Below are 14,053 nucleotides of genomic sequence, written 5' to 3' on the forward strand. Positions count from 1 at the left end.
TTCGATATAGTCCATGAAATTACACTGCATATTGGTAATGGCTATTCATCATGATAAAAAGAAGGTATAGCATTAAGATTTATAAAATTCTCAAGGTTCGGGGAAATTCGAGGCCATATAAACTCCACTTTTTACTATTTATATGAATTTTGTTGTACTTCTTATCGAATATACATGTAATTGAGTAAGTGCGACTTATGGGATTAGTTTGTCTTTGCAAAGGCGATGCAGATGGCATATTAAGATTGCACGAACACAGATCAGTGTCAGGATAGTGACTAGTCACACGTCAAACTATCAAGAAGTTACAAAAACGTAGCTCTATTATGAAACTTGTTCTTTATATCCATACTATGAAAAAGATTATAATGTTTTTTATTCACATATAAAAATAAAAATAAGTAACGTTATTAAGCTTATTTATAAATAAAAATATAAAAAAATATAAAAAAAATAAAAATAAAAGTTTCTATAGGCTAAAATAAGGTTATTATCTATAACAGGACCGTAATTCAACCCTGATTTAATAAAGTGTGTCGTCTTACATTCCACCTATGCTAATACGCACAGCTGTACTGGAAGTTCGGTGTGAAAGTCTCTTCCTGGATCAGGAAATTAATCTATTCTTCATATTTATAATTTTATTGTCCTCAAAGGTAATTATGTGTTCAAATTCTAAGCTTAGTGTCTTGTGTGTCCAGGTTTCGAGGCTGTAAGGCTACTGTCGTAATGATGATGGTGCTCGGATACCGAGACCCTTGCGGTAAACCTACTTATTCTGGCTTATACCACTGTTATATTGAGCTGTCAACCGGCGCAATATACATAATCATACTCTAGAATTTATTGTGGTAATAAGCCAACAAAGCAGACAGTTATAAATAAATTTACACATGCATACCGTCACCAGTAACTAAGAAGGTAATACAGTAAAATAATACCCTAAGAAGTACCCCTAACCTAACGTAGGATGCAGTCCCTACGCGAGGTAGTTGTTGCACCTCTAAGGTTTGAGAGACCTGGATCCCTTTGGGCATCCTAGGATCCGTTGGTCTGAATGACTTGACCTTCGGAACAGTCATTCAGTCTTGGCTATCTCTGTAATGAGAGACTGCTTCCAATGGAGACAGGCGACTGAAGGAGCCCATGATAATTTTTTTTTATAAAACCATAGAAAGGTACAATAAAGGGTGTGTAGAAAATGAGACTGGTTTATAATTTATTTTGTAGCTTTCTGAATGTTTTCGATAATGACTTCTGGCGGAAATCCATAGTTTTTGAGTTTTGGTGGGTCGACCATCATAACTGAAAAGTTATGGCTTTACGCTGGGTACTGTTTTCAATTATGTAGGAAACACCTTAAAATACAGTTAACTTGTTTGATTGTATTGATATTTAAATTAACTTTTTTTAAACTTTGTTTCTGCCAGTCATCATCATAAAAATCAATCAAAGTAATAATAAAGGCATTGTAATCAAAACCAATTAACAGTAATCAAACAATGTTAAATCACATCAGCTGTTGTTTGCCAAGACTTCCTGACGTATAGGAAATAGGTTTTTCCATCCCATTTTTATGGATTTGTTCGTAGCCATAGATATTCATAGCAGTGTATTGTTCATTGTATTACAAATACAGTACTGTACCTCGTTACTCAATTATTATTATTATTATTACTAGCCAAGCTACAACCCTAGTTGGAAAAGCAAGATGCTAAAAGCCCAAGGGCTCCAATAGGGAAAAATAGCCCAGTGAGGAAAGGATATAAGGAAATAAATAAATGATGAGAATAAATTAACAATAAATCATTCTAAAATCAGTAACAACGTTAAAACAGATATGTCCTTTATAAACTATAAAAAGACTCGTGTCAGCCTGGTCAACATAAAAATATTTGCTCCAACTTTGAACTTTTGAAGTTCTACTGATTCAACTACCCGATTAGGAAGATCGTTCCACAACTTGGTAACAGCTGGAATAAAACTTCTAGAATACTGTGTAGTATTGAGCCTCATGATGGAGAAGGCCTGGCTATTAGAATTAACTAACTAATTAACTAATTGAGCTAATGGTTTGATATTTGCTCTGCCGTATGCTCGATTTTCTCGCGAATAAATATTTTTCCAATATTAAACTTACCCGGTGATCATATAGCTGTCAGCTCTGCTGCCCGACAGAAAAACCTAAGGACGAAATACGCCAGCGATCGCTATACAGGTGGGGGTGTACATCAACAGCGCCATCTGTCGAGCAGGTACTCAAGTACTCCATGTCAACACAGAACCAATTTTCTCTCTGTCGTGCCACCGGCAAGACCTACTAAATACGCTGTTGTTTTCTGGATTGATTTTCACGTTATTTGGTGAAGTATTCATTTCTGGTTATTAGCTATCGCTGTGCAGAAGTTATCTTCAATACTTCCTTGCATTCTTTTTTGAATTTTGGATTATTTTTTGACGACTTGGATAGATTTTGAATTCCCCCCTTTGACTAATTCAAGATGTCTGACCCTTCTCAAGTCCCCAAGTACAGGAAGTGTAGCGCTAGGGACTGTTCAAGGCGTCTTCCGAAGGCCTCTATCGATCCGCACACCATTTGTTCCAATTGTAGGGGTAAAGCCTGTCAATTGGAAGATCGATGTGAGGAATTCGTTGGGCTTTCGGAATTCGATTTTCAAGAATTCCTGAAATATGCACGTAGGCTAGAGAAGGATAGAATCAGGAGGAGTTCGTCTCGCTCAGTAGATTTTTCCTCTCCCCATGCCCCACAACCTATTCCTTCCCCTGTAGTGGTTGCACCCGACCCCCCTGCTAGCTCTCATCAACCTTCGATGGCAGATATGATGCGTGCCATCCAGGCTCTGGGTGAGAGAGTCGAGTCATTGGCGAATGACCGCAATCAACTCATGGCTGACGTCAGGGAGTTGAAAGGTAAGAGTGCAGTGGGAAGTGAAGTAAGTGTTTGTGCAGTGAAAAGTGTCAGTGTTACGCATGAGGGTGCGTCTGTTCGTGCCTGTCGTCCTCCCAGTCCGGGACCTCTTGCAAGCTCCCAAGCCCAGGGGAGAAGCAATGTCGTACGACCAAAGGGTTCGACAGGCTTTAATCAGCGGACAGACGTTCCCTCCGTGGTTTCGGACGTATCTTGCCTAGATCGTCCCACCCACAAGAAGACGAGTGAGCCCGTTCATTCCTCGTCTGCGGAAGAGGTTTCACGCCAGAAACTTTGGACCAAGGTCTCACGGCCTCTTAAACGCAAGGTCCCTTCCGAGCAAGTCCAACGGCCCAGGTGTAGCCACTGGGTCAGTTCGGACTCGCTGCAGTCCTCCGACGACTGCACACCTCCTAAGAGAGGCAAAGTGGTACCGCAACAGGCAGTAACTCCGTCTGTTGCCGCACCAGCTGCTGTAGACCCTAAGTGGTCTTTGCTACAGTCTATGCAGACTCAGTTAGCTTCCTTTATGCAGGAGTATCGTGCGGAGAAGGTTGACGCTGCACCCGTTAGCCTACAACCTACCACGGTTGTGCGCCCAGCAGACGCTGAGGCTGCCTGCTCCCTCACTCCAGCTGTGAGAGCTCCTCCACCCATGCGCAGTCGACCCTGCCAGACGCATGTTGACGTTCACCGACGCACGGAACCCTCCGTTGACGTTCGTGTGCTACCACAACAACAGGAGGGTGGAGTTAAGTTGCCGTGTTTTGACGCGGTGCGTCAGCCTCCGCAACCCACGGTGGTCTCTGCTATCCGACCGCAGTCAGGAGTAGACGCTTTGCGTCCCCACTCAACTATGGTTGTTGCCAGTTCTCAGACTGACCAACAGTTGCATGACGTTGGGTCCAGTGCAGTCACGCATGCACCCGTGCTGCCGGACTCAGCCGTCCAGCTTTTACCTACTCCTTTGCCGCTTCCTCCTCAACATTCAGACGATGGACTCTCTGATGATGACGAAGCTGCACATCTTGACGACCAACACTCGGACATCGACGAACCCAAGACCACGCCTCCCTCCTTAGACTTTAGGAAAGTGCTTGCGCTGTTCAAGGATTTATATCCGGATCAGTTTGTGTCTGCAGCACCACGCTCGCCTCCCTCTGAGTTCGCTTTAGGCATGCAGTCAGCAGCACCTGCCTTTACGAAGCTCGTACTCGCGCGCTCGTCCAAGAGAGCTTTAAGGGTACTGGGAGAGTGGTTGCAGTCCAAAAAGCAACTTGGGAAGACAACCTTCATGTTTCCCCCGGCCAAGCTTGCTTCCAGATCTAGCGTCTGGTATGCCACGGGAGAAGTTCTCGGCTTGGGAGTTCCTGCCTCTGCCCAGGGCGACTTCTCAAGTCTGGTAGACTCTCCCCGCAGGCTGGCTATGAGACGCTCCAAGATTTGCTGGACTCCTTCGGATATGGACCATCTTATGAAAGGAGTTTTCCGTGCATTCGAAGTCTTTAACTTCTTGGACTGGTGTTTGGGAGCGTTGAGCAGGAAGACCTCCCCTTCTGATAAGGAAACTTCCATGCTCATTATGTCCTGCATGGACAAAGCCATACGGGATGGTTCTAGTGAGCTTGCGGCTTCTTTCGTGTCCGGGGTCCTCAAGAAGCGGGATCACCTTTGCTCCTTCTTGTCTGCTGGAGTCACCCCATGTCAAAAGTCGGAACTTATGTTTGCTCCGCTCTCGAAGTGTCTCTTCCCTGAAGAGTTGATCAAGGAGATTGCCGCCTCCTTGATCCAGAAAGACACTCATGACCTGGTGGCGTCATCCGCACGCAAAGCCACCCCTTTGCCATCCGTGCCTAGACCCAGGATGGACACTCCAGCGTCAAGGTTCATTCCGCCCTTTCGTGGCAGAGCCTCCAGCAGAGGAGGTGCTCGTGCCGAAAGTCAACGTGGGAGCAAGAAGAAGGGTTCCAAGTCCTCTAGAAGCAGAGTCTGACTGCCACCTTCTTCAGACAGCAGTGGGAGCCAGGCTCAAGAACTACTGGCAGGCCTGGGAGAACAGGGGCGCAGACGCACAGTCTGTGAAGTTACTCAGAGAGGGGTACAGGATTCCATTCTTGCGCAAGCCCCCTCTAGCAACAACTCCCATCGACCTCTCTCCCAGGTACAGAGAGGAGGACAAGAGGCTAGCTTTACAGCAAGAGGTGTCTCTCTTACTTCAAAAGGGAGCGGTAGTCATAGTCCGGGACCATCAATCCCCGGGCTTCTACAACCGTCTCTTCTTAGTGGCGAAGAAGACAGGAGGGTGGAGACCGGTGCTAGACGTCAGTGCTCTGAATGTCTTTGTCACAAAGCAGACGTTCACCATGGAGACGACAAAGTCGGTTCTAGCATCGGTCAGGAAGGAAGACTGGATGGTCTCGTTAGACCTAAAGGACGCTTACTTTCACGTCCCCATCCACCCAGATTCCCAACCTTTTCTAAGGTTCGTTTTCGGGAAGGTTGTACCTGTATACCAGTTCCAAGCCCTGTGCTTTGGCCTAAGCACGGCACCTCTAGTTTTTACCAAACTGATGAGGAATATTGCCAAATTCCTGCATTTAGCAGACATCAGAGCCTCCCTCTATTTGGACGACTGGCTTTTAAGAGCTGCGTCAAGTCGTCGCTGTCTGGAGAATCTAAAGTGGACTCTGGATCTGACCGAGGAATTGGGTCTCCTGGTCAATATGGAAAAGTCCCAACTCGTCCCATCCCAAACTATAGTATACCTAGGAATGGAGATTCAGAGTCAAGCTTTTCGGGCTTTTCCGTCGGCCCCCAGAATCAGTCAAGCCCAAGAATGCATCCAGAACATGCTGAAGAAGGACCGATGTTCAGTCAGACAGTGGATGAGTCTGATAGGGACGCTTTCATCACTGGACCAGTTCATCGCGTTAGGGAGACTCCACCTCCGACCCCTTCAATTTCACCTAGCTGTTCACTGGAGAAAGGACAAGACGCTAGAAGCGGTCTCGGTTCCTATTTCCGAGAAGATGAAGTCTTCACTGACTTGGTGGAAGAACAACATTCTCCTCAGGGAGGGTCTGCCACTGGCTGTTCAGACCCCCGACCACCTTCTCTTCTCGGACGCATCGGACACGGGCTGGGGTGCGACATTGGACGGTCGGGAATGCTCGGGCACGTGGAATACGGATCAAAGAACGTTGCACATCAACTGCAAGGAGCTACTGGCAGTTCATCTGGCCTTGAGAAGCTTCAAGTCCCTCCTTCTAGGCAAGGTGGTGGAGGTGAACTCCGACAACACCACAGCCTGGGCGTACATCTCCAAGCAAGGAGGGACTCATTCGATGACGTTGTACGAGATCGCAAGGGACCTCCTCACCTGGTCAAGAGATCGAAACATATCCCTAGTAACGAGGTTCATTCAAGGCGACATGAATGTCATGGCAGACCGCCTCAGCCGGAAGGGTCAAATCATCCCAACAGAGTGGACCCTTCACAAGAATGTATGCAACAGACTATGGGCCTTGTGGGGTCAGCCTACCATAGATCTGTTCGCAACCTCGATGACTAAGAGGCTCCCAATTTATTGCTCACCGATTCCGGACCCAGCAGCAGTTCACATAGATGCCTTTCTTCTGGATTGGTCCCATCTAGACCTTTATGCGTTCCCCCCGTTCAAGATTGTCAACAGAGTACTGCAGAAGTTCGCCTCTCACGAAGGGACAAGGTTGACGTTGGTTGCTCCCCTCTGGCCCGCGAGAGAATGGTTCACCGAGGTACTGCAATGGCTAGTAGACGTTCCCAGAACACTTCCTCTAAGAGTGGACCTTCTGCGTCAGCCGCATGTAAAGAAGGTACACCCAAGCCTCCACGCTCTTCGTCTGACTGCCTTCAGACTATCGAAAGACTCTCGAGAGCTAGAGGCTTTTCGAAGGAGGCAGCCAGAGCGATTGCTAGAGCAAGGAGGACATCCACTCTCAAAGTCTACCAGTCGAAGTGGGAAGTCTTCCGAAGCTGGTGCAAGTCGAAATCAGTATCCTCAACCAGTACCTCTGTAACTCAGATAGCTGACTTCCTTTTATACCTAAGGAAGGAAAGATATCTTTCAGCTCCCACGATCAAGGGTTACAGAAGCATGTTGGCAGCAGTCTTCCGTCACAGAGGCTTAGATCTTTCCAACAACAAAGATCTACAGGACCTCCTTAAGTCTTTTGAGACCTCGAAGGAGCGTTGGTTGGCCACACCAGGTTGGAACTTAGACGTGGTACTAAGATTCCTTATGTCAGCAAGGTTCGAACCACTTCAATCAGCCTCTTTTAAAGATCTCACTTTGAAAACTCTTTTCCTCGTCTGCTTAGCAACAGCTAAAAGAGTCAGTGAGATACACGCCTTCAGCAGGAACATTGGATTTACATCTGAAACGGCTACATGTTCCTTACAGCTTGGTTTTTTAGCCAAAAACGAACTTCCTTCTCGTCCTTGGCCCAAATCGTTCGATATTCCAAGCCTTGCTAATTTGGTTGGAAATGAACAAGAAAGAGTACTATGCCCTGTAAGAGCTCTTAAGTACTATTTGAGACGTACTAAACCATTACGTGGACAGTCAGAAGCTTTATTGTGCGCCATTAAGAAACCTTCTTTACCTATGTCGAAGAATGCAGTTTCTTATTATATCAGACTTTTGATTCGAGAAGCTCATTCCCATCTGAATGAGGAGGACCATGCTTTGCTGAAGGTAAGGACACATGAAGTTAGAGCTGTCGCAACTTCAGTGGCCTTCAAACACAACAGATCTCTGCAGAGTGTAATGGATGCAACCTATTGGAGAAGCAAGTCAGTGTTCGCATCATTTTACCTTAAAGATGTCCAGTCTCTTTACGAGAACTGCTACACCCTGGGACCATTCGTAGCAGCGAGTGCAGTAGTGGGTGAGGGCTCAACCACTACATTCCCCTAATCCCATAACCTTTTTAATCTTTCTCTTGAAATATTGGAAAATGTTATTTTCATTAGTAAAATAAATTTTTGAATATACTTACCCGGTGATCATAAATTAAAGGACCCACCCTTCCTCCCCAATAGAGACCCAGTGGGCCGAGGAGAAAATTGGTTTTGTGTTGACATGGAGTACTTGAGTACCTGCTCGACAGATGGCGCTGTTGATGTACACCCCCACCTGTATAGCGATCGCTGGCGTATTTCGTCCTTAGGTTTTTCTGTCGAGCAGCAGAGCTGACAGCTATATGATCACCGGGTAAGTATATTCAAAAATTTATTTTACGAATGAAAATAACATATTTCACAGTCCTATGTTCTGGCAAACAAACTACAGTATGTTTCCCCACTTATGTTAGTCCCATGGGCTAGTATTTTGGTGTTACTAATTATATAAACTTAACAAATTAGTGAATTGTTGACTTGTAGCTTTGCGCTCCAGCATTTTCAGTGATCAGACTAAATATATCTAACACATGTTCCTACCCAAATCTTTTATTTATAACATGATCAATAAAATAAGAGCTATGATTATATTGTATATTCCTATACTGAAAATGAATAACAGGTTTAGAATAGAAAATGTTGGGCCTTTATTTAGTTTGAACATGTAACTTACAACAGGAGCACCCCCTATCAGTGTTTTTCGGAACTACCGGGTGGAGGGAGGCTCCTATAATATGTACTAAATGGGAGCAAAACGGGTATTTTTTTTTCATTAATGTCAGTAATTTCGTTAACAGAGGTTTCTGCCAGTAGTAAATGGTATCAAACTAGGGTAAATAAATGATACTTTAATTACTAGTGAAACTGAAGTTCGCTATGAGAAATGGACGAGTGCTGGCTGGTTTGGTATTTTTCTCACCTTCGTTGCCCTTTTCACAGATACACCCAAAATTGCTTAAAAGTCCTTCTCGGAACAAAAAGATGAACAAATTTTTGGTGTACACGGGTAAAGTCCCCTAAGACTAAGAACTCAATCATTTTCAAAATGTTAAATTGTTCAGTATTCCACATAAACTGGTCCACATTGTCAAACGAAAAACTAAAATCGTAAGTCAGAGCGACATTCCATGGCCGCGGTTCATGGAAGAAAGAATAACCTCAGGTCAGGTGTGGATCGCATGAGGTTAACAGTTTTAAAATCACGTTGCCAAAATAGGTAGGTCTATAAGCGCATGATCACAATGATAGTTCAAATGACTATGTTGGGCAATGTTTCTTCATTTTATTTATGATAACGTCGTACTGTAACTTATGTAGGATTTGGAATAAAACAAGCTAGAATTAAAAACATATAAATTATTAAACATGAAATGTATTTTGCAAAGTCATTTATGTCTTGAATCTTTTGCAGCTGTTGTTTTCATGATCATCCGTAGATGCCAGAAACAATGGAAGAGGCAACATGCGAAAGGATTATGAAGAAATTGGATTTGGTGATAAGCCAAGATCCTTTGCTGTAAGTTAGACCATTGTCAAATTAGTTCCATGGCTTCAATTGTTATTAAGTGTAATTTGTTCCTATACAGTTACAAACCTTCATCCTTTAATAGGAGTATGATTTCAGCCCGGCTGGAAACTCTGCTTTTAAAATTTATTTGTTCCGTAACCGAAATACAAACCACGCTATTTACAAAGGGTATTACTTTTAGCGTAGCTGAAATGGCGAGCCATTAGAATTTAACGAGGGTGTATTACCCCCGCGCTAGTTAGCAGGGGGGTAGGGGAGTGGTAGCTAGCTACCCCTCCTCCCCCTCACACACAGGTGAATACCCACTTTCACTTTTGGCTCGGACTGTGACAGACGTCTCTGTCTTGGTCCTCGCTTGGCAGCCATTGTCTGTTTTGTCTTTACTTAATCGCTTACTTTTCATTTACTCAATATATATGTAAACATGTTTTCATGTTTGTATATATATATTTGAGTATAGAAATAAGTAAGTTTCCTTTTCAGATGTGTGTGTGTAGTGTACGATATCTACGTGGAGGCCTCGGCAGTTAGGCCACCACGGCGTATTTTTATGGGTGGCGATCGAGTTTGACTTATGTCTTTCTCTCTATCTCTCTCTTGAGGTCGTTCACCCTTTTACTACGTGTTACTACGCCCTTGTAGCCTAGCTTCCTTTCCGTGTGGGGGTTGCTACGCCGTACGTTTGTCTCAATTAGTTATGAATCTAATTGTAGTTGTTTTTTGTTTTTCAGCTTGTAGAACGATTCCTTTCGGGGTTTTCGTTCTTTCTTTAGTGTTCATTCATTTTTAAATTACATAATTACATAGTTACATAATTATAATTGTTATAATTCTGTTTTGGTTACAGCTCTCCTTCCGCGAGTGTAAGTGGTTGTGAGGGCACGTGCCTGTTGTGTAATTCTTGTTCCTTTCCCTCGGGATTCCTCTTCGGAGCCTTCCCGGGGGAATGAATGTGTACTAATATTATTTGTTTTATTTTTTTACAGTTACCGATCTAGTTCGTTTCTGTAATATAGCAACGGTGTGAGCTGTCTGGTTGAGTCCTGGGGATTCGGCTGTTGCTGCCTCCCCCCTTGTATTTTCGTCAGGGGCGTGTCTCCTTCTACTGGTAGTACTCCCGTGACGACGGACAGCTCTCCAGTTCATTTTAGAACACTCAGGAGGCTTGCCTCCTTGGGCGGATAACTTTCCTTCCGAGGGAAGTTTTTCCTGTCCAGGCTTGAGTTTTTCTCCTTCTGGGGGTTCTTCTCTTGCCTTTTTTTCGTGCGACTATGCTCTTGGTGCTGAGCGGTCGCACCTGCAGTTTCGCTCAAGGGGCTGGGCAACTGCAGGAGCTCCTCTTCGGAGGATTGCTCCTTTTAGGTCACTGGCTGACCAGTCTCTTCCACGAAGTGTTTCTCTTTCGTTCGCGAGAGAGTACACTCATAGAGACTCCTCTTCGGAGGTTTCTTCTGTTGCTGTTGCTGTTGCTGTTGGCCTCCCTCGCCGTAAGGCCCACCGTCCGCCTCGTCGTAAGGGCCTCTCATCTCCCTATAAGGGTGCTTGAGGCGCCTTTTTGGATCTCCGTTTGCAGCCTACAACTCCTTTTTCTCGATCTTCCGCCTTGGTGCAGATGGACAGCAGTCTGATCTCGTCTTCCGACGGGCAACGGTCTTCCCGACGGACAACGGTCTTCCCGACGGACAGCGGTCTTCCGACGGACATCAGTCTCCCGGCGGACAACGATCCCTTCGGGGCAAAGGGTTGCCCCCACGGGGGTTCTTCCCTTGCGTGTCAGGGTTTCCCTGCGCGCCCTTCTGCTCATCAGCGCTCTCCTGTTCGTCAGCGCTTTCAAGATGATCTTCCCTGCGGTTCCTGTTGGTTCCTGTTACACGCCCACGTTCGCCCTCGCGATCTAGAACTTCGGTTCAGGTCGGGGTCAAGGACTCTTCTTCTTTGCGCAGGCTTCCACGCGTAGCCTTCTGCTCGTCAGTGATCATCAGCTCGTCAGCGATCATCAGCTCGCCAGCGATCATCAGCTCGCCAGCGATCATCAGCTCGCCAGCGATCATCAGCTCGCCAGCGATCATCAGCTCGCCAGCGATCATCAGCTCGCCAGCGATCATCAGCTCGTCAGCGATCATCAGCTCGCCAGCGATCTCTGGATCGCCCACGTGTGTTACAGCCGGCACGCCAACGTTCTCCAACACTTCTGAAGGAACATGGTTCGCCAGGTACTAGCTCACCTGCGCATGCTGATCGCCATCGCGCGACCCTCAACTGCGGATGCTGATCTCCATCGCGCGACCCTCAACTGCGGATGCTGATCGCCATCGCGCGACCCTCAACTGCGGATGCTGATCGCCATCGCGCGACCCTCAACTGCGGATGCTGATCGCCATCGCGCGACCCTCAACTGCGGATGCTGATCGCCATCGCGCGACCCTCACCTGCGGATGCTGATCACCATCGCGCGACCCTCAACTGCGGATGCTGATCGCCATCGCACGACCCTCAACTGCGGATGCTGATCGCCATCGTGCGACCGCACACCTGCGGATGCTGATCACCATCGCTCAACCCTGCGCATGCTGATTACCATCGCGCGACCCTCAACTGCGTATGCTGTTCGCCATCACGCGATCGCCCACCTGCAGATGCTGTTCGCCATCGCGCGACCGCCAACCTGCGCATGCTGATCGCCATCGCGCGACCCTGGCATGCTGATCACCATCCAGCGACCCTGCGCATACTGATCACCATCGCGCGACCCGGCGCATGCTGATCACTGCTCGCGATCGCTCACCTTCGCATACTGCTCGCCAACGCACGATCGCTCACCTGCGCATACTGCTCGACCATCGCGTCGGCATAACACAACGCGCCATCGCCAACCTGCGCGTTAGCGCTCACCAGCTCACCACCGATCGCTTGTTGATCCATATCGCCAGCGGTCCTCCTCGCCCACGCGACAGCGCGTTTCCTCGCCATCGCGCTAACGCTTGCGTTCGCCGCCTTGGACTCGCTCTCATCCACCTGCCCACCCTCACGACCGCTCGCCTGCGCGCCCGCTCGCCTGCGCGCCCGCTCGCCTGCGCGCCCGCTCGCCTGCGCGCCCGCTCGCCTGCGCGCCCGCTCGCCTGCGCGCCCGCTCGCCTGCGCGCCCGCTCGCCTGCGCGCCCGCTCGCCTGCGCGCCCGCTCGCCTGCGCGCCCGCTCGCCTGCGCGCCCGCTCGCCTGCGCGCCCGCGCGCCCGCTCGCCCGCGCGCCCGCTCGCCTGCGCGACCGCTCGCCCGTGCAACCGCGCGACCGCTCGCCTGCGCGCCCACACGCCCACGTGCCTGCACGTCTACGCTCATGCTCTCCAATGTTCGCCCACGCGCGAACCAACGGTTTTTTCCATCGCGCAGACGGATGGTGTTCCGTCGCGCGAACCTACAGTGTTTCTTCGCACAAATGTCGGCTTATTTCTTGCAGTATCCATTGCTCGTCTATGGGTTATCGCTCACCGACCACCAGGAATTCCCGTCGCGCGAGCTCCAGGGCAATTGCGACCACGATTCCCAATGGGGTTTTCGCAGCATGACCAGCCTGGCGAGTTCTTCTGGAGCGTATTTCCAGAACACTGCCTCACCCCGTAAACACAGAGCATGGCACTTGCAAGAATAGGAGAAACTTAAGGGAGATCTGAGCAACACTCCTCTATTCCTGAACCTGGGTTAGCCCTTCCCCGTCATTCCCTGGAAGGATTTTTGGCGGGGGGGCTTTCCGTTCGAGATTTCTCCATCGGACAAGGGGTGACTGCTTACCTCTTCCTCTGGGAGCTTACCAGGTTCTTTCCCTCCTCGGTTACGGCCCGAGGTTTGGTTCAAGGAAGTTACAGGAAGATCAAGGGTACTTTCCTCCTCTCGAGCTCAGGCACCTTGGCCTTTCGTCGTTAAGTATCTAACTTGCGGACAAGCTCGATGTTGTACCATCTGGACGCGCTGACTGAGGGCTTCCTTCGGGTGTCTCATCTGTGGAGGTCGACGACCTCAGACACCCTTCCATCCTTGAGAAGAGTTTGTTTGTGCCCAAGGACAGAGACTTAGACAGCTGCTGTGCGGAGTAAATCGACTTCCGGTTTCACTCCTCCAAGGCGCTTTCTTCCAGACTCTGCAGGGCTCCAGCGCCCTTTTCTTTCAACCACGTCGGCCTAAGTTATCGGCTACGACAACTGGGACAAGGTGTCCAATTGCAGTTTCCTCCTGTCAGGAACAGATGGCACGGGAGACTCCCCCGGGGGGGCATAGTCCTAAAAGGAGTTCACGAACTCTAGGATTGCAGGTTTTTCGCTGGGAGGAGGCTTAAGGTTACTCATCCGAATGACAGCTTCCCGATGCCCATTCCCGCACAATCTCTGTGAGTAGCCAAGGATATCGCGCCTGCCGTCTCTGTCAGCGAATTCAGTGTCTCTGAACCTCTATGCCATAGCGTCAGCAGAGTTGCCCGGTTGGGCAGAATGATCCATACCTTAGGCGAAGGTCTTCCTTAGGATCATCGACGGCTTCACCCCCGGCCCCCTCAGTCGATCCTTTCTTGTAAGGAAGGATCTGAGAGGGGATGTCCATAGTCGACCTCTCAGCCCTGATCAAGTTTGTCGAACAAACTTCGGCCAGCGTAGACCAGCAGAATCGA

The 14,053-nt window shown here is 48.2% G+C and overlaps 1 protein-coding gene across 1 annotated transcript in view; it reads left to right on the forward strand.

The window, feature by feature from the left end:
• Positions 1-548: 548 nt before the first annotated feature.
• The window catches only part of temp (protein prenyltransferase alpha subunit repeat-containing protein tempura), a 48,805-nt gene continuing 35,300 nt past the window's right edge, over positions 549-14,053 (forward strand). The window contains exons 1-2 of the mRNA XM_068346704.1: positions 549-656; positions 9,282-9,386. Of these exons, the coding sequence (XP_068202805.1) occupies positions 9,307-9,386 (80 nt within the window). The 5' untranslated portion in view covers positions 549-656; positions 9,282-9,306. The remainder of the gene's footprint in view (positions 657-9,281; positions 9,387-14,053) is intronic.

This window comes from Palaemon carinicauda, chromosome 22 (assembly GCF_036898095.1).
Source record: "Palaemon carinicauda isolate YSFRI2023 chromosome 22, ASM3689809v2, whole genome shotgun sequence".
NCBI classification, from domain to species: Eukaryota; Metazoa; Arthropoda; class Malacostraca; order Decapoda; family Palaemonidae; genus Palaemon; species Palaemon carinicauda.